Below are 20,760 nucleotides of genomic sequence, written 5' to 3' on the forward strand. Positions count from 1 at the left end.
TCTTTGGAGACGTGTGCGCTTTTGGAGAAGTGCGCGCATCGTGACCAGAATGACCCCAAACACACTTTACACAAAAAGTAATTCACTTTTAATGTGCTTTGGAGTTTCCTTTCACTGGCAAAGCATTGTATATCTCATCTCAGCTTTTGAAGACAGTGTACACCAATTACAGCGGAATGTCCTCAGGGGACAGTTTGTCTTTTTGTAAAGATTGGTGATTTGAAGCACAAATGGATGGAGGTCGTCTCCCGCACAATCACTTCCCTTTCTCTGATAGTGTGTTTAGAGTGAGCAGCTTTATATTCATTCATGGATCCCAGTGGATAAAAGACCAAATCTAACAGTCCCCACGTTTATTTACTCATCTGTTCATTTGCACAGAGCGATGGTTGTGTCTCACACACCCGCGCGCGTACACGCAAAGTGGGGGGCGGGGAGGGGCGTGCGCGGGGGGTAGAGAGATAAAGAAAGGTAACAGAAATCAAGTTCTTAAAATTGTGTGAATTCATTATTCTGCATGTTGCATTTTTTCCACACAGCTCTGGAGAATGACAGGCCTTGATCAAACATGATCCACCTCATCATATTCACAAATCAAAACGTTTTGAATAATTCATCCCACATCTACTTTCCACTGTCTGAAATTATGTTTTAGAAGTGATTGTGCATACCTTACCTTAATTTATCATTGCAATTTGTATATCCTCACGAGATCCAGTGCGTATATTTTTGCAACTGGTACCTTTAAATGTGTGTTAAAGATATATAAATTCAAATGACTGGAGTACAGTCCCCTCAACAGATGGGATTCACGCCTGCACTTTCCTTATGTTGTTGCTGGAGTGTTTGTCAACTGACTGTTATGTTACTACTTGACCACGCCGTAGCGCTGTTGTCTCTCAGTTAACGGTGAATTTTGGCAACCTCGAATGCATGGAAATGATAAAATTAGTAATTGATACTTTATGTTCTTGCAATTATTAATCTTTTGTATACACGGCTTCGAATGGCACACTTCTGTCCAACGCAAGTGTGTGTGTGTGTGTGTGTGTGTGTGTGTGTGTGTGTGTGTAGAGGGTACATGAAGTTTTGATCTCGTATTATATTTGCAAATTTACACAGCAATGCATAATTCTTTTGTTCTTTTGTTACGTTCTTGATGGATTCAAGATGACCTACGTTTAATTTCTGGTAGATTTTCAAGCTATTATCGCGATCGTTTTCGTGTAGGTCGCGATATGCATTCAAGACCCTGAAATTGATTTTGTTTAGACCGCTGTTGGTGGTTATGGGGCTTGAGACTTTCCATGATATTTGAACACAGTATTATTTGGTCACTAATTCGGGGCGGCTTCTCTGGCGCGGAGCTGTAAAGCATGCTATTCGGCAGATGCGTAGGGATGTCCAATGATTAGACCCATCTTCGGTATTGTTAAATCTGCACATGCGCGGTCACCGTGACTTCCTGAAAAAGCGTTAGCTTGCAGCTGTGTTTGGTAGTAGCATGTAGATGAGAGTTGAAGACCCGGAGCAGCCAGCTGGAGGTGACTTTCCTGTGTCTCGCACAATAAAAGAGGGGTTTTGGCAAAACTTTTGCTCTTCAACATGGATTACTGGGTAGGTGAAGCTTCACTTTAATCCGTTTCTTACGTTTTGGACTAATTTATAAAAGGGACAATGACAGTGCTTGCTTGAGCTCAGACTTGTTTGTGAGCTTCGGAGTAAAGTGAGGTAATGACCTGTTTGTTTGGCTCTTGGAGATGCTACAAGTCCTTTAAGCGGTTCTGTTGTGACCTCTGATATGAAAGATATGTTATAGATTTGTATAGATTTGTGATTGTGTTGACATTGACAGTTGCTTTTAGAGGAGGCGCGTTATTGTGTTTGCAGACTTAAAATGAAATTTTTCAAAGAAAATCCGGTACAGACTAATATTTGCGTTGAACTGTTTTCAGAAAAAGCATCCATCTGTTATTCGATTGTACTTCATCTGTAAAAGCTATAAAGATCCTGCCCATTGTTTATTGTTGTACTCAGTATTTAAAATTAGAGGTTCCCTTCAACATGAACCTCCAGGAAGTTTCAAACAAAGCGTTGCTGAGGCCTGTTAACATTTGTGTGATTGTTGTGTGCCCCCCCACTCCCCCACCCCCTTAAAGGAGCAGAATCAAGTTTTGTTCATATTGGACAGACAAAATCCTGAGCACCAAAGTGTGTACCCCATCACACACACAAACACACACACGTCACCTGAGACCTATCTGTCCCAGTCTGGGCAGCACATCCGTTTAAGAAGAAGAAATAAGATGTGACTGAATACTCCCACAATACAAAAGCAGCCACATTCATATTCAAACAATATAACAACACCACAACAATGTGTTCTTTCTTGAAAAAAAACAGGTGGTGTTCTGCTACTCATAGTTTGTGAATAGGAGCAGCAGGTGAGTGAGGAACAGACACCTACTGCCAACAATGAGCAATACAGTACTGTAACAGGAGTCTTTGTGGGAAATTGGTTTTAGTTTTCCACTGGCGACAAGGGAGAAGTTAATGGCTCAGAAAGGTGTGGGTGGATCTGAAAATGTCTACGAGGTTTATAAACTATGGGGTTGTAGATACTGCATTAGCCCCTGACCTGACTTTTGGACTGATGCAAGATAAAGATTTTTTTAATGACAGATGAAGGAGTGACACATGGCAGTCCTTGCACTGTGGTTCAGTGAACAAATGTGTTGCCTGCTATGAAAAGCCTAGAGCTCCCAGTTAACTGCTTGTTTTCCAGTGCTTCCCACTCCACTTTATGCTGCTGGTCCTGCCAAACCTGTATGAGAAGATGTTATCCTCCAGAGTGGTATGACAGCTCTATGCATGCTGACATCCCTCCTCCACTTTATGTGAGACTATAACCTATTTGAGCCTGACAAAATTTATCGAAACTTTTATTGATTGATTGATCATCATTACTGACTTCCATGATATTTGAGCAGTATTTTACCGTTATCCTCATTGACCTCATTTTAACAGATGATGTTGGTGACTCATTGGATAGATGTTAACTTTCAGAAAGGCAGGGGAAGGCAGTTAGATTGTGGATAATTAACCAAATAGCTTAAATATGGCACAATATGAACAAAAGTATTTAATATCATCAGACATTGTGGCATTTACAACTCAGTCTACCAAATATAACGAGATCACAACAGGCTTAAGTTGGGCTCTAAATTAGGTAACGAAACTCCTAAATTGTGGCCGTGACCGGATGCTGCTTCACAATGGCTGACATGGTAAAAATTATGCAACGTGTTTGGGTGAACTGTTATGAAATGTGCGTTTCAAGCAGTGCAGAAAATGGAGATAGTGATTGCTAAAGATATTATCATGTTGAACCTTTAGCTTGGTCCATCAGATTGTGTCTGAGGTGGAGAAAAAGGTACGCTTGCTATCAAGTTTTCTGCTATTGTGTCATGAGGTCTCCACAGTCCAGAGAGATAGTAAGCATGTAAGTCATTTACTGCAATCAGGCAATTCAGCCCATGATAATTTTACCATAATACAACCCATTTTCGGCACTCACATTCATCTGTTTTTACTTTGATTTGTGGATGGTTCGACAGCTTGGCAGACTAATGATTATTGGCTGAAAACTTGCTCTCTAAAATGTGAGTAACTTAAAGACTACTGAGTGCACTTGTGTGACTTATCTCTGTAGAACCTGCTATGACTCCTGATGTAAGTACTTGTCAGTGCTGAATTATGTTAGATCATTTTGTATATTATCTGTGGAAGTTGAGGGTTTCTTTTCTTCTTTTGGAACTTGGATTTTTCTCTCACCAATTGTAATTCTTTGATAGCCCTTCAATCATAACATTTTGGTTATTTTATATTTTGGGGCTTGAAATATAGGGCAGCATGGTGGTGCAGTGGTTAGCCCCTCAGCCTCCAGTTTCCTTCCACAATCCAAAAACATGCAGCAGGTTAATTGGAAAAAATTGGGATAATTTCCCTAATTGATTGAGCTAATAGTTGTCTATATATTGAATGACTGCTGACCAGTCTCGGGTGTATCCCACCTCTGTCCCGATGACCGCTGGAATAGGCTCCAGGATCCCCCACGACCCTAAGTACAGGATAGGCGTTAGACAATGGATGGATGGCTTAGAAATATATCCATATGTCATTTGCTTTTTGTTTTTTGTTTTTTTATATCTAAATTAAAACATGTTCATAGCTTAAATGTGAACTTGTCCGAGATCATTATATGGTTTAAAAACAACTCTTGAATCCTATTTTGTTTCTCATTCATTAAACAACCTCTTCTCAGTAAATGTGTAAAATTTTGATTTTAATTATTATTAACAAAAGTGCACAGTGTATATTTGTGATCATTCAACCTTTAAAGATCTGAACCAGAAATGAAAGGATTCCCTGTCAGTTATGTCCGGTTTAAGATTATTTTACTGAAAAAATAGTAGTACTGGTACATTCATTGAGAAAGGTCAAGAAATTACCTTAAAGTCCACATAACAAGTTAGAAGGAATCATATATTATTATTTATAATATTAAAAGGAAGGAACAAAAATAGAATCTAAATATTTGGACCCAAACTGGGAAAAAAAGTATAATTCTTGTGCTCAAAAACTGGCTTCAATACTACCAGTTGCAGAAGGATACTAAAAAAGATCATGGTTTTAAATATTAACCAGACAAAAAGACTCACAGTGACTTTTGAATTATAGCGACAAGAACATTATCACTTTCTTGTTCTCTATCGACATTCTCCAGATTGATTATCCCATTTATCACTTTGTCAATATACACATGTATTTGACAAACATGTTTTTGTTATTTTGAGTTTATTCCCTGTTTTGAGAGATGACACTTTGAGACTTTGTTGCGCACCTGGTGTCTTGGGAATGTGAATGTAGAATGTCTCCAGCTTTTAGACATACTCATAATTCATTGGAATCTTGAACTTTTGGAAATTATGTATGGCGAACAATTAATACATAGTACGATTAGCATGGTAAGCAGTACTGATTTTAATGTTAGGGATCAGTAAACCATGTCAGTTTTAGGGGTATCATTGTGTTCATGATTTCCCCCTATGACAATTTTCTACTGGTTGTAATCACTTTTATTGATTGTCAGTGGACCAGCATTAACAGCCTGCATATGTCTTTGCGCAGAGTTCATTGAAAGTGTATAAGGAGATGGTGCTGTTGTACCTGGAGGAGGCCCGGCGGCTGGTAAACTCCCACTGCAGCCACCTGGAGCCGTGGCAGATTGTCGGAGCCACATTTTTCACCACACTGGTAGCCATCTGGCTGAAAGGATTTCTCTTCAAGCAAGAAAGTAATATTTTACACTCTCCCCTTTTTAGATCTTTTATTACTGTGTGTAATTAGATTGTTATTTAATCCTTTAGGTTGGTGTGCATTTGTGTGTGGTTTTGAGACTAAATGCATTAGTTACAAAAGTTTTTTCAGAAGTATTTTAAAAGCTTTTACAGAACAGAATTTATTTACTCCTTTAAAAATGTCACTTAAATTATCCTAATTTTAAAAAAAAAACTTATTAATTTTAACTCAATAGTTTTCTTGGGATTTTGGCTATTTGATATAACTGTTAACCAATACCTTTTCTTTGGAATTGTGTTTTCATGCTCATTTCCAGTCAATGTCATTTTGAGTCCTTGTGAAATTTCCCATGGCAATTTGAAAACAGTCGTGTTTTTATTTTTTTTATTTTTTTTTGTGTCTCATTTAATTTGCAAAATCATAATCAAATTAGTTGAAAAGTGTCACACAAAGTATGATTCACGTATGGATAAAAAAATAGAGGACTAAAACACTGTTCACTGTTTCAGTTTTTCAGTTTTCCATGTAGAATATATGGGTGTATTGCCCAGTTTCCTATCATCTTGACCAGGATTTGTCTATCTTGTACTTTCACTGTCAAATACCATATTCTTTCATCAATCAATCTGTGGTTGGATTCCTTCGTAAGAGGGTCTGCTCCACCAATCTGAATTTAGAGAGGAGCTTCTCCACTGCTTTCAAGATCAGAATGAAATGTTTTGTGAACTCTATTCTGTTTTCTTTTCCATGTCTTGGCTTATGATTAAAAGTCAGCTGCTAATGTTTGTGGTTTATCGTGTGCCAATGTGTGACCACAGCTGCTGCCCTGTCTTTCTGTCCACTAGGTCTCACATGCCGAATGAAGAAGCAGTGCTTTCGACTCATCAGAAAAATACCCTTTGTTGGCGGAGCGGTAAGAATCAGCTGTAATGCTGTTCCTTTTTTGTCTAGCAGATATGCATATGCATTTACTTTGGTATGTGAAACTCAGTGACTCACTCACAGATGACTGAGTGTGGGTGGCGGGCTTGTTGGGGGGGGCACACACTTTGAACTGTGCACTGGTAATACCATGTGGATAGTCATGGTCATTATGTTGCACACATAGTTCAACCTCAGCTTTTATCAAGAATTGACACAAATAGGGGGTAGTTCAGTATCAGTACTGTCAGATCCATCTGAAATACAATGCGTCTGCAATAATATTCATTTAAGAGAATGGCTTTTTTATCCTCTCTGAGTTTTAAAAGTGGCTTTTGTTGTTACAGATTCAGAGCCAGCTGAACAAGGCTCTGGATGACATGTCAGTCAGTCTCTGTACTCTAAAGGAGGGGATGAGCTACACCAAGCAGCTGCCTTCCAAAGGCCTCTCACAGAGCCAAGTTCTTGACAAAATCCGCGAGTACCAGACTCTGAGTAAGTCTGCGTTCATCCCTAACCTCATGGCTCATTATCTGTACTTTTGATCTCAGATAATGTTTTTGTAATCTGATTGTTCACCACTTGAAGGAGGGAGGGGAAATGTGGAGTGTTTTAGTTTCTCTGTGTTCTGCTCATTACTATTGCGAAATCTGATGGGTATTTTAACACATTTTTGGGAATATATTTCTCTAAACATGGGGATTTGCTTTGGCAGATGAGGTGCGATGGGAAAATGGCTGTGTCTCAGGAGCAGTGTACTGGGGTGATGAGATGCTGACTAAACTTCTGGTGAAGGTACGATCGTGGCCTCTTCGAATTCAAAGCATGAAGAGTCATAGTTGACCTTGAATAGATCCTGTCTTTTTTCTGGCTACAGGAAGCAAGACTTTATGTTTATTCCTCTACAGTTCTCTTTTGAGATGACTGCCTTTGCCAATCCCCTTTTAACCTTTGTTCATATTTTGCAGTACATAGTTAGATTTTATTTTTCCCCCAACTTGTCATGAATACTTTCTTTGTGTAGAGTAAGGTTCTACAGGTATTGTCTTACTGTTTTTAGGTATATGGAGATTTTGCATGGAGCAACCCACTTCACCCTGACATCTTTCCAGGTGTGAGAAAGATGGAGGCAGAGGTTGTTAGAATGGCTTGCAGCCTTTTTCACGGGGGGCCAAACTCCTGTGGGACAGTAAGTTGCCATATTTTGTACAAGCGGGCCAGCAGAGGCAGGGCAAGATTTACTTCTTTGCCTTTTTGTTCAGGTTACTTCTGGAGGAACCGAGAGCATTCTGATGGCCTGCAAAGTGTATAGAGACATGGCATACGAACGAGGAGTCAAGCACCCCGAAATGTAAGACGAACATCTTTAGATAAAGTTGCCTTATATGTCTTGCTATCCATCCATATCTCGTGTTCTTCTTCGTAACCATAAAGTCCTGCAGATGGGGTCCAAAAGCATATACAAACAATCTGCTCCACATAACTTAACCAGCCTTATAGAAATATTGTAAGAAACCCTGTTTTTTTCATAGAACAGTTCTAAAATTGTTTTTAATATGATGTAAACATATACTGGGTATTCATTTAAATTGTAAAGAACATGGTTTTCTACTTTTATGGCCACTCTGAGTGATATGCTTTCCATTGTCTCCCAGTGGAACAGGAGTTGCAATAGATCTCAATTAATCTTTATCTTTGATCCAATTCTTACAAATTCACAACCACTAAGCAAAGATAAGCTAAAACATCAATAAGTGGATATGGGAACACCCTTCTGGGGTTACCGCATAAAAATAATCTATTTGGTGAGGCTCAACAGATTCAACTGCAGAAGCATTTTTTGACAGTAAAATTTCATAATATTTCCATTGTGCTCCTAGTCCTTCTCGGTGTGATCTATCAATTTTCTCAGTTTCTGTTATACATGAAAAGCATGTTTTGCTAGTGTTTCTCCTCACACTGGCTTACCAAGCCAGCCTTACCCAGTGTGGTGCCCTCAGTAAGATTATATGGCACCCCCTTCCATCAGCAATTTCTATGTGCTTAGAAAATAGATTAAATAGCATTGTTACGACTGTCTTAAATTTAAAAGATAAGTCAAACATTCTACATGCTTAAAAAATAACCAATAAATTGGAAAAAATCTGAAATTCAATTTAATACCCTTACCACAAAATAAAAATCCTGTAAATAAGTGAATAAATAGTGAATTACTAATACAAGTGGTCATGTAAAGACACAGAAAGTGAGCAGGTACCAATCAGCTGCAGGAGGGGCTGGGGGGCCTTATTTGATGTTACTATTTGTAGTGATGTTAATTGAGCATTGCTTTACATTTTATTCTAAGTTAGCTTTACCATTTTCAGAGTTAATAGTAATAACTAGTTTTATTATTTATATTGAAGGTGAGGTTTTCACTAATTTTGTTGTGTCCCGTAGAGGCAATGGTGCTCATAGCATTTGCCTATATTGCCCAATGGGCCAGCCAACGGTGCTGATATAATTGGTTGCATGTTCTGTTCCTTAGTCTTGCACCAGTGAGTGTCCACGCAGCTTTTGACAAAGCAGCACACTACTTTGGGATGAAGCTTGTGCATATTCCCCTCAACAAGAAGACCATGAAAGTTGATGTGAAGGTGAGATTGCATTGTAGAGAGATGTTGCTAAGGGACTGCTATTCTGATATCTTACTACTTTGTACCTTTTACTTCTTACCAAGGCTATGAAGAGAGCCATTAGCAAGAACACTGCCATGCTTGTCTGCTCAGCACCTCAGTTCCCTCATGGAATCATGGATCCCATTGAGGAAGTAGCGAAGGTTAAAAATGAAAACATTTTTCTTTGGTCTCTGAAATGGAAGTAAGGAAGTTGCTCTCTGACACTGTCCCCCGTTGTGTTGCAGCTGGCAGACAGCCACAGCCTCCCACTGCATGTGGATGCCTGTCTGGGAGGGTTTCTCATCGTCTTTATGGACAAAGCTGGTTACACACTTGCACCTTTTGACTTCAGGGTGAAAGGAGTTACCAGCATCTCTGCGGACACACACAAGGTGAGAAATGGCTGAGCGATAGCAAAATTGTCAACAAACAGATGAATTGATCTTTTATTTTTGGCACTTCTCTTATTAAAAATGTCTAATCATTAAATTTTACACATTAACCTTTTTATACTATAACATTGATTGGTCCTAAAAGGAAATACGTTTTTTTTTTCCCCCTGAAGTTACATACAAATTAATCTACCAACCTAGGTAACATTTGTGCATAAGAAGCCAAACCTTAAGAATCTTGCAGAATCTACTCAACCTTATACTCTTCTCTGATGATGTGGCCTCCTCTTGGGACTTGATTCATAGGATCTCACAAATGGAGTAAAAGACTATCAAAGGCAATAGTGAACATTATTCTTACTATTTAATAAATCCCTCACTCAATGTGACATCACAATCTTTGTGCTTCCTCTATCATGGTGTTTGTGTTGGGGGGAGAGAAGGGGTGGTGTTACAATATCCATGTTGTAATATCATCATTTGCCTCTCTTATCGTCGCTTCCTATGGTAGATTCAACTTCACAATCCCCCCTTTGTGACATCACAGATTTCTTGGTCATGGTGTTGCATGTCCTTCTCTTCACTATCTTCTGCGATGTTTGACATCGAGAAAGTTAAGAACTACCTCCTTTTAAGTTGTAATCTTCCTCTGTGTTAATTTCTATTAATCACGGATGAACTTGAATTATTCATCAAGCCCATTGGTGTTAAATTATTCAACATGCATTTCATGCCCTTAGCTCTGATGTAATTCTCAAATACTTCTCTTTTCCTTCCACCCTTACTAATCTGTCCTGCTGTGTAATATTGGGCTGCCTCTCACCTACAGGTTTCGGGCAGATTAAAAGAATAGGCTCCAACCTCTCAGCCTCAGCTCAAGGACTTGACGGATAGTTTTCTGTCACATGTTCTTGGCACATCCCAACACGCAGAAATTTTCTAGTTTACTCATTCATCTTATCCTTGACTGTCCCTCAGACATTGCATCTCTCTCTCCCTTTCATATGACATGTGGGGGGCCTCCCAACTCCTCTCATGGCCTTTTCCTCCCATTATATTTACAACTAAAGGATTAACAAGGTTCTGCAAATCCTGTTAAGCAGTGAACAATAGATTACTATTCTACAATACAACACACAATAATCCATACATTTAGGTTAAGTATTCTACCTTCACAATTTCTTGGCTGTATGTGTATTAAGCTAATGTTTTATAAATTGTCTGTGTGTGTTTTTTATCTTTTTAATCTTTCTGCAGTATGGCTATGCCCCAAAAGGTTCCTCTGTGATCCTCTACAGTGATAAAATGTACAGGCACTATCAATATTTTGTGGCTCCTGACTGGCAAGGTGGAATCTATGCTTCACCCTCTGTGGCGGGTTCCCGACCTGGAGGAATCATCGCCGCCTGCTGGGCAACCATGATGCACATGGGAGAAGATGGATACGTTGATGCCACCATGAAGATTATCAGTACAGCGCGCAAAATAAAAACAGAGTGAGATTCAGCCTTCTGCATGTGACAACATACATAGATTATGTGTTAAATTTTGTAAAAGGTCTTCAAAAAAACTTTCCCCTCCCCCAGACTTTCCAAGATAGAAGGTGTGTTTGTGTTTGGGGATCCAGAGGTGTCAGTAGTTGCAATAGGCTCAGACAGTTTTGATATTTTCCGGCTATCTAATGCACTGACGTCAAAGGGCTGGAATCTGAACACACTTCAGTACCCATCCAGGTAAGCAGAATAACCATTTAAAGCATCTTGAAGGACAAACGTGTGTGTGTGTGTGTGTGTGTGCGTGCGTGCGTGCGTGCGTGCGTGCGTGCGTGCGTCCGTGCGTGCTTAATTTTTTTTTATCTCTTTGCAGTATCCACATCTGTTGTACAGTGCTGCACACCCAACCAGGTGTCGCAGAGCAGTTCATAAGCGATGTCAGAGAGCAGGTCGCCATCATCATGAAGAACCCCAAAGAGAAAACAACAGGAATGGTTAGATGGCTCAGCTTTCAGAATTCCCTTATATAGTATTTCAGTGTTTGCATGGTTCATAATTTATACTTCTAAAGTCTCCTTTCAATAGAAAACATGTTCTGCTCCTTGATTAGATTTTTTTAACTCTCCAGAAGCAATGAAAAAATGTTTCCAATATGTTTTTCTCAGTTTTAACACTGTAACACAGCGAGACTACCTCAGGAGGATAATTCAGTACTCTAAAACTGGTCCCTAATGTAGCTTTTGTAACCTCCCTGCCTATTTCAGCCACAATTGTTCTAGAGGACAGGAAAAAAGACATTACATATTATTCATGGACCCCAACTTTTCAAAACAGTCATGTGACTGACTTAACAAAACTATTACAATGAAGAAAAGACTAAATTAACATAAAAACATTGAAAAACAAAGCATCAAGACCAAGAGTGTGTTTCACAATGTTGACTGTTTTTGATAGTTTAAGAACTTCACAGTATGATAAAACAGGTATATGATATTCAATATACTGTATATCAAACTTAGTTAACTTACCTGATTTACTTGTGGTGTTTCAGGGAGCCATCTATGGAATGGCCCAGTCCATTCCTGACAGGTCCATGGTGACAGAAATATCCCGAGGTTTCCTGGACTGTCTCTACAGCACTGAGGTGCCCAAGTCCAACACAAGCCACATGAATGGTAATGGCAAAGCCCATTGAAACTGTCTGGGCTCGGTTCTGCAGCATGCAGGGAAGCATGGTCGCCCCCCCCCCCCAGCGCTCTGAGTTCATCATTCATCGCTGGTTGCCTTACTTTGCGGGCCCTAACCATCCTGAAACTCCAGCAACATTTTTTAAAGCACAAAATATGTAATCTGTCCAGAGGGATGCCTCTTACTCAGCCTGAGTGGTACAGTGAGGAATCAAGTTTAAATCTTTAATTTGTTTTTAATGAGGTAAAGGAAGTGAGTTTGTTTTTCAGATTTGATTTCAGAGTTCATTTCAATTTTAGCTGTTATCTAATCTGCATAGAGAGAAAAAAAAAATATTAGCCTAAACATTTCAGCTTGCTGCCATCAGTTGCATTGCCTTCAATGATTCAGCATAAACAGACCTTTCAGTGGGTGGAATTGAGCTGCCCTCTAGCATGAAATATGATGTACTGCAAGCGCTGTTCTCTACACCTATATAAAATCGTTTTTAGATTAGAGCTTTTGTCTTCATGTAAACACTGCAATGCTCTGGCAAACACATCATCAGGTTGATTTGTAATACTTTTTCTTTAACTCTGATGTATGTGATCATGTATCTTCTAAATCCTTGTTTGTTAGCACTTAACGTTTAGTTGCTCTGCATCAGTGAACAGTGGTGGGATTTGTAGACAGAGGGAGAATAATTTATACATTGCAGATTCTCGTGTCATTGATACCCAACAAAAAATTGTATATATACTTAAAATTTACAGAAGGGATTCAATTTAACCAAAAATTTAGAAAGAACCAGTGAATTCCAAAGCTAATTATTAGCCACATAAATGAGTGAACTGAATGTCTCAGACATGAAAGCAAATTGTGGAGAAATGACATCTTTGATCTGAGAACTGTACTTCCTTGGCCCACTGGTCATTATCCAGACTTTCTGTGTATCGCCTTGTTTTAAATGTCATGTCATTTAATCTACCTCAGTTTCTCTGCAATGCAATTGTCATGTTTTCATCCACTGAGGCACATTCTAACTTGGCAACTGTTAACTTTTAATTCCAACAGTATCATCTTTGCAGACTTTCCACTGTTAAGGCATTTAACAAAGTACTGAAAACCCACGTTTGACAGACCGACAGAAAGGATTGTTTTGTTAAAAGGGGAAAAATACGTTGTGGGTAAACTGCTGTTGTGGTGAATGTTCTCTGGGACGCGTGAAGACAAATGTTGAAGATGCATTCTGTAATACCAAAAGAACCGTTTATTCTTCCTTCATATGCTTTCCCTGTGTCCTTTCATACAATTATTTTTCTTTGTGCAATATGTAATTATTTTGAAGAGGTGATATGAAAAGGAACACTAACTATTACTAAACATAAAGTAATGAGATGAATGAGAGATTCTCTGCCCTTGTAAGGGGAATTTTACTTTTGAGTGACCACTACATATCATTTTCTTCATTGTTAGTCAATGAGCGTTTGTGATTTTTACATACTGATTAGTTTTCTAGAGGTTGGTGATGAATGTATTTGTGTTCTTGCATGTCAAGGGTGTAGCTTTGTTAGTCTCCAGATTATGGTCAACTTTGCCAGTTTCGATGAATTCTGGTCAAAGGAATACTTACTCCTGGCCCAAAAAACACCAACACAAAATAACATGCAAAGGTTTAAGTGAGTTATTTGTTCCTGAATGTTTCTGGGTGAACAGTGTTACATCTTCCTTCCAAATAGCTGAAGAGGTAGTTGACAATTTTTTCATCTATTTTCTAATGATGGTAATGTTACCAAGAGCCAATTAGGAATTTCTGCAAAGTGCAAGGTATCAATAATGCCTTTTTAAGTCTACTTCATGTTGATATTTTTGTGATGTAGAGTACACTGGAGGACTGGAATGGAGGCATTCACACCCCTCACATGCCAGTTATATTATTTGGTAATAGTGCACCAGTGATTTCAGCTGTTTGAAGGAAAATGTATTGTTTTCCCTGTAAGCTCCAGAAATGTTCTTGAGGTAAGATGGCTAAGAACACAATTTTAAACTTTTGATGACCTAGTCATGGACTACTGTCATACTTCAGGATTCTTTGGGCTGATCCAACATTTGTAGATTCTGTGCTTGTCCACTGGGTGTGGGAACTAGAATTCAAGTATCAAATCGCTCTGGTCAAATTTTTAAGTCGTTATGCAATGTTTAAGCAGCACTTGGCTATAACCAGTTTTCTAGCATTGCATAGATTTATAATCTGGGCTTTTATTAATGTCATTTGGTGGCTTGTGTAGCAATAACGAGCATTCACCTCTGTGCCTTCAGAGGTTTGGACTTAATTTGTCACTAGTGTTGTTTTCCTCTTAACATCCTCAGGGATTGGGCTGTGTAACAAACATCACCAAGGTCTACTGGTTTTTTAAACCTGCACAGTGTGGACAAAGTACCTCCAAAGTACCACCCTGATACAATATGTCTGTACCAAGAATGTAAAAGGTCATACTTTTAATAAACTAAATAAACAGTTAGCAATCAATAGATATTAACAGAGGTTATCTCCTAGTTGGACACATTAGAAGATCTTTAGTGTTGTTTTTTTCAATAAAATGCATTCACTCACAGTATTTCCTTTTCTCTTTTGTTAGAAAAAAGAACTGTTACACAGAAATCACAGGTTTTCAGATATTCGTATTTTACTGCCACAGAATATGACAAATCAACAGACATCCTTACATATTAATACGAGGACATGTATTTTCAACCAATCATGTGGAACAATAGTCGTTTAACATCATGAACTCCGCATGAAACTTGGAAAATAATTTGTCTTTGGGATTTGTAAGATACACTGGCAGCAGTTTGTCAGCTGAACAAATAAATGAGGTGTGATGTCCTTACATCAGGGATGCTTGATCAATAAATGTTGCCAAAGTGATGTCACGCTGGGACAGGCCGCCACAGTCATGAGTGCTGAGAGTGATCTGCACCTGGGTAAGGATAGGAGTGTAAAAATGGTGCAGTGATAGCTGAACAAATTTGTTTAAACTATGTAAAATAGCAATTCTAGCAGCTTTGCAACAATGCATATATAACTCATGCAGTGGTGGCAGCTGGAAACACCACTGATGAGAGAAGAAAGTGCAGATACATTAGCAAAAGATGCTCAAATGCAGTTTGGATCTAAAATGCTCTTGTGTGTCAATGAGAGCATGAATGGTTGGTTGTTTCTATGTGGCCCTGTGATGGACTGCCGACCAGTCCAGGGTATACCCCACCTAGTAGATGACGGATGGATAGAGGGGGAAATAACCGTTTTAGTCTTCTGCGTTCTAATGAATCTTTAAATACCTACCACATAAAGACAATTGAGAAACTTTTCAAAGAACACATGGGTTTGAAGAAAAAAATTTAAATGTACAACATACATTGTCTTTGAAGGGACATTTGTCCTGACACGTCTGTGGCAGATCCAGCCATATGTCGTTTTCTCCTCTGTCCCCTTGCTAATCTTAGTTTCCTGATCATATTCCTTTGTATACCCTTCCAGTCTCCTCTCCCCTCATCAGGGCCATGATCATGCTACTTGAGTGTCCTTTTGTTCCTTTGTCCCTGAACATGTCTGGAAGCCCCCTACTGAGTTCACCCTCCTGTGAAAAGTTGCCCTTGATTGACATCCACTATACAATCTATTCATGAACCATCTGCAAGGACACCCAAGTAGAGGGTAAATCTGTTCTCTGGCCAAGCATTCTGGGTCAGTCTCTGGTCTCTGACCCACTCTGTGTCAGTGGGCTCACCATAGCATGGAACTCCAATAAACCTGCATCATCTCAGCAAATTTGGAACTAGACTGGGATTGTTTTTTTTTTTCTCCAAAGGGTTATAACAACCTCTTTACCATTTGCATTCTGCAATATGGTAAATGAAGATTGCTCAATCACACTGGTGATTAATCTACCATCACAAGTGCTGTTTAAGCCAAGGCCATTATGAGGCTATGAGTATAAGAATAATGAGTATTTAATGCTGTACTGAAAGAGAACATCTCTGGCTAGAATTCAGACAGAGTAAGTCAGCCAGTAGTGCGTGTTTCTCTACCAGGAAACAAGCCAAGATCCAGATCCCTACTGACCAGATGACCTGGTCATTCATTCGCGGAGGTAAATTTTCATTATATTTCATCGACTGACATGGATCTCAAAAAACTCACACGGAAAAGAGGAGAGGTATATCTTCTCATTTTCCTATATAGAAAACAGCATATAGGCAAAATGCTTTGTTCTTTCAACTTACAACCCAGTATGTTGTATGCATTAGATGGATGTAACAAGGTATGTATTTTTTTACATTTACTGCTTCAGAAGTATTTAGTGGCGGGGTCAATACCTCATACACAATGATAGTGAAACCCAACAAGGTGACCCAGCGAACCTCCCTCACCCTAAGCACAGGCCAGATTAGGACTCCCCACACTCAGAATAGAATAAGATGAATGAGAGGGGAAATGTCTTCTTAAAAGCAACACCATTAACATGCAGTTATTACAACCAGCCTCAGCCAACAACCTTGATGACAGAGAACCTTCACAGGAAAAACCCCAGGGATACTTTTCCCACAGGAACGAAAAATATTAAACTGTGTGGATTTTGAATCATAAGCAGTTTTATCTGTGACTTTATCTTTATCTGTGTTGCCTTGTTTTGAATACCTTATTATAGACATTGAACCACTCAGGGTGATGATCCATCTTCTCTGCCTGTAGAGCCACTCTGGACATGAAACCAAATGCCTAGAGACACAGTATCATGAAACTATGAATGGTGGCTGATCCTGTGGGTTGAAACTGATGTGCTGGGAGGGAAGTTAGAAACCTGATTAAAGTCTTTGAAAACAAATTCTTTGTAAATAGCGTCCCGACCCACAGCCTCCACCCACTGAGCGTTTTGCAGCAGTGGCAGAATATGTGTCCTCTCCTCTTCTGTCAGACTCTGAATCTTCCCAGCCTGGAGACATAGACTGGAGGTTAGAAGGGGGCAGTTTCAAAAACACAAAATGTGATTGGTTACAAAGCATACCATCTGGAAACAATGAGAATCTGAAACACTGGCTGGATCATGGGTATATGCTGGTGGTGGGAGGAGTGGGGCTGATTTCCCCCCCACCCACCAAAAAAAAAAAAAAAAAAACTAGTGTGAACACATTATGTAGGGTCACATTTTCTACTTTCAGTTATAGTTAATTTGTTGGCCCCGCATGACCCTGACGCCAAATCTAAAATGTATTTGCACACATTTCACAACAAATCTAGAGTGCTGTTCCAGGAGCTTGTCCCCAGATAAATGTTGTTTAAATTGACACAGTAAACAGGGTGTGCAACAGAGCAATGACATCAACTGGTATCATGGCAACACTGCAATTTGCTTTATCAGTGAAGCAGACAATCGCCACTGTCAGTGGCTTAAACCTCTATTCTCTCTTCACACTGGCCGAGGGCACGAGTGCAAAATTTGCCGATAAAATTCTTATACCCATTTGAAGAGTTTTGTCAAAAAGCTACGACCTATTGTAAATTCATGCAAACGTTTGGCAGCCCGTGATGAAAAATTAACAGAATTTGGACTGTGAAATTTTAATTGTCAACAAGTGAGTGCGAGGCAGGGAGCTGCCCTCAGATGTGTGTGTGGGATGTTGTGTACTCACCATGTTTGCAGAGTTGTTACACAAATGCAGTCCTCTCTTCTGCACAGACACGGGGGCAAATCTGCTCTGATGGCTGGAGTGAATGTTCACGAGTCTCTTGCAGGGACCTGCTTAGCTGCCCCTACAGAAGCCTGAGCAGAAATCCTACCCGCTGGTTAGTTCTTAACTTAACCTGTCAACAAGAGTTTAATCATAAACCATCTGTTGAAGGAGGCATTGCAGGGCCAGCTACTGTTGCAGGCTTCTACAAACAGTTCACTGTACTGTGTAATGAAGGAATGCAAGATATTTATATATCCATGTAATACATTATATGTAACCTTTGGACCATGGCCCTGAGATAGACATGTGTCCAAATATGAGAAAAGAAGAAAAACTAAAAAAATAACAACTTGGTCTGGTTCCGGGCTCCCCTTCAATTCATCTGTCCATCCATCCTTTATCTATCTCTTATCCCTCACGTAGGGTTGTGGGTAAACAAGAGCCTATTCCAGATGTTAACTGGGCAAGAGGCAGGATACACCCTGGACCGGTTGCCAGTCGATCTCTGAGTCACTTGTGGAGAGAAAAACGGAGAGTGCGGAAAAGAGGTGAAGAGACAGGTTCAAGCAGGTCGGAATGGGGGGAGAAAATGGGTGGGTCAGGCGTGCTATCCAATAGAAGACTATCAGCCAGAATGAAAGGAAAGGTGTACAAGACAGTGGTGAAACCAGCAATGCTGTATGGCCTCGAAACACTTACAATGACGAAAAGACAGGAGGCAGAGCGAGAGGTCACAGAGATGAAGATGCTAAGGTTCTTTTTGGGAGTGACCAGGATGGAGAGGATCAGGAATGAGTCTGTCAGAGGAACAGCACATGTGAGATGTTTTGGAGAGCAGCCAGACTGAGGTGGTTCGGTCATGTACAGAGGAGGGATTGTGATTATATTGGTAGACGGATGCTGGATTTAGATTTATGAACGTAGTGAAAGAAGATATGAAGGTAGTTGATGTGAGAGAGGAGGATACAGAGAATGTACAGCAGGCCCGGATGATTAAGGATAGCGAGGGAAATGTATTGAAAGATGCTAGAGGAGTGATAGGATGATGGAAAGAGTACTTTGAAGAGTTGGTGAATGTAGAAAATTAAAGAGAGGCAAGGGTAGAAGAGGTGACTATTGTCGACCACAAAGTAGCAGAGATTAGTAAAAGCGAAGTGAGGAAGGTTTTGAAGAGTAAGAAGATAGGAAAGGCAGTTGGTCCTGATGATATACCTGGGGAGGTATGGAAGTGTCTAGGAGAGGCTGCGGTGGAGTTTCTGGCTAGATTATTCTACAGGATCTTAGAGAGTGAGAAGATGCCTGAGGAATTGAGAAATGTGAGGGTGCCCTTTGTTAAGACTAAGGGGGATGTTCAGCATTGTGGGAACTTTAGAGGGATGAAGTTGATGATCCATACATTGAAGTTATAGGAATGAGTAGTGGAAACTAGACTGAGAGCCTAAGTCAGCATTTGTGAGCAGCTGTATGGCTTCATGCCTAGAAAGAGTACTACAGATGCTGTAATTGCTTTAAGAATGCTAATAGGAAAGTATAGAGAAGGTCAGGGGGAGCTGCATTTCACTTTTGCAGACCTAGAAAAAGCATACATCAGGGTACTGAGAGAGGAACTCTGGTATCATATGAAGAAGTCTGGCGTGCCAAAGAAGTATGTTAGACTGGTGCAGGACATGTATCCTCGCTGTGAGACTTGGTGAGGTGTGCTGTTCAAGGTGGAAGTGGGGCTTCATCAGGGATCAGCTCTGAGCCCCTTCTTATTTGTAGTGGTGATGGACAGGCTGACAGATGAGGTCAGACAGGAATCTCCATGTACTTTGATGTGTGCAGATGACGTTGACATCTGTAGTATCTAGAGAGGCGGAGATATGCTCTGGAAAGTAGAGGAATGAAGGTTAGTCGCAGCAAGAAAGAATATATGTGTTTGAATGAAAGGAACCCGGGTGGAACAGTGAGGCTACAGGCAGTGGAGATCAAGAAGTTGGATGATTTCAAGTACTTGGGATCAACAATTCAGAGCAGTGGAGAGTGTGCAAAAGAGGTAAAGAAACAGGTCCAAGCAGGTTTGAATGGGGGGAGAAAAGTGTCAGGCGTACTATCCGATAGAGGACCATAAGCCGGAATGAAAAGAAAGATGTACAAGACAGTGGTGAAACCAGCAATGCTTGTATGGCCTAGAAACACTTACAATGACAAAAAGACAGGAGGCAGAGCTGGAGGTCGCAGAGATGAAGATGCTAAGGTTCTCTTTGGATGTGACTTGGATGGATAGGATCAGGAACGAGTCTATCAGAGGAACAGCACATGTTAGATGTTTTGGAGAGAAGGTCAGAGAAGCCAGACTGAGATGGCTCAGTCATGTACAGAGGAGGGATTGTGATTATATTGGTAGACAGATGCTGGAATAGGAGCTGCCAGACAGGAGGTCTCGAGGACAACCAAATAGAAGATTATGGACGTTGTGAGAGAAGATATGAAATTAGTTGGTGTTAGAGAGGAAGATACAGAGAATAGAGTTAGATGGAGAAGGTTAATTTGCTGTTGTGACTCCCGAAGAGAAAAGCCAAAAAGAAAAAAAGAAGCATCTCTGAACAACACATCGACCCAGGCGCACCATGACTCAGGGATGGTGATGTCGTCATGTAGATTTGATCATCTTTCACCTGTCTGTCTTAAAATCAGGGTAACTGCTGAGTCATTGGCGTGTGTGTGTGTGTGTGTGTGTGTGTGTGTGTGTGTGTGTGTGTGTGTGTGTGTGTGTTTCTGTGTGTGTGTGTGGGGGGGCTGACATTTACTGCCTTATACACTTGTGTACCTCTTCAATGTGTGTACAAGCATCTGGCCAATCTAAAAAAACACAAACACATCTACAGTGATCAGTACCAAATGTGCTTCAACTATACAAGTAACTAAAAAGGAATGCTACTTTGTGCTGGTGGCCTCTTAATTTCTGAAACAGAGCACTATGAACAAATACATTTCAGTCGCATTCCAGGGGGTTAAGATAGCAGCTTTTTTATTGTTATGTACTGACTTTGA

At 40.0% G+C, this 20,760-nt stretch overlaps 2 protein-coding genes across 4 annotated transcripts; one reads left to right on the plus strand and one right to left on the minus strand.

Moving 5' to 3' along the window:
* Positions 1-1,487: 1,487 nt before the first annotated feature.
* sgpl1 (sphingosine-1-phosphate lyase 1) lies at positions 1,488-14,608 on the plus strand. 3 transcript variants are annotated; one of them, XM_086165569.1, is made up of 15 exons: positions 1,489-1,617; positions 2,160-2,211; positions 5,191-5,356; positions 6,207-6,274; positions 6,630-6,777; positions 6,998-7,077; positions 7,343-7,471; positions 7,545-7,633; positions 8,810-8,918; positions 9,002-9,100; positions 9,185-9,331; positions 10,589-10,827; positions 10,918-11,064; positions 11,198-11,318; positions 11,876-14,608. In XM_086165569.1, the coding sequence occupies exons 1-15, from the start codon at positions 1,511-1,513 to the stop codon at positions 12,017-12,019; spliced, it is 1,845 nt and encodes a 614-aa protein (XP_086021695.1). In that variant the 5' UTR covers positions 1,489-1,510; the 3' UTR covers positions 12,020-14,608. The 3 variants fall into 3 exon arrangements, with proteins under 3 accessions (XP_086021704.1, XP_086021695.1, XP_086021685.1); XM_086165559.1 differs by lacking the exon at positions 2,160-2,211 and adding an exon at positions 2,786-2,897; XM_086165578.1 differs by lacking the exon at positions 2,160-2,211 and having other exon boundaries at positions 1,488-1,617.
* A 52-nt stretch (positions 14,609-14,660) lies between these two features.
* On the minus strand, positions 14,661-17,804 carry pcbd1 (pterin-4 alpha-carbinolamine dehydratase/dimerization cofactor of hepatocyte nuclear factor 1 alpha). Its single transcript, XM_086165602.1, has 4 exons — positions 17,686-17,804; positions 16,857-16,988; positions 16,694-16,774; positions 14,661-14,972 (listed from the first exon to the last, which is right to left on the minus strand). Exons 1-4 carry the CDS (start codon positions 17,686-17,688, stop codon positions 14,880-14,882), a joined length of 309 nt encoding a protein of 102 aa, XP_086021728.1. The 5' UTR covers positions 17,689-17,804; the 3' UTR covers positions 14,661-14,879.
* Between the last annotated feature and the right edge of the window lie 2,956 nt (positions 17,805-20,760).

This window comes from Fistularia commersonii, chromosome 2, assembly GCF_037954325.1.
Source record: "Fistularia commersonii isolate RoL2024-O1a breed Wild chromosome 2, RoL_Fcom_v1.0, whole genome shotgun sequence".
Taxonomy (NCBI): domain Eukaryota; kingdom Metazoa; phylum Chordata; class Actinopteri; order Syngnathiformes; family Fistulariidae; genus Fistularia; species Fistularia commersonii.

Coding starts and splice junctions, on each gene's coding strand:
- sgpl1 (XM_086165559.1), top strand. CDS start 1,511: ATGAGAGTTGAAGACCCGGAGCAGCCAGCTGGAGGTGACTTTCCTGTG. Junction 6,778..6,997: donor CCGCGAGTACCAGACTCTGA/GTAAGTCTGCGT, acceptor TTGCTTTGGCAG/ATGAGGTGCGATGGGAAAAT. Junction 8,919..9,001: donor CCATGAAAGTTGATGTGAAG/GTGAGATTGCAT, acceptor CTTCTTACCAAG/GCTATGAAGAGAGCCATTAG.
- pcbd1 (XM_086165602.1), bottom strand. Junction 16,775..16,856: donor TTTTCAAAGACTTTAATCAG/GTTTCTAACTTC, acceptor CTGTGTCTCTAG/GCATTTGGTTTCATGTCCAG. Junction 14,973..16,693: donor GGTTCAATGTCTATAATAAG/GTATTCAAAACA, acceptor ATCCTTACCCAG/GTGCAGATCACTCTCAGCAC.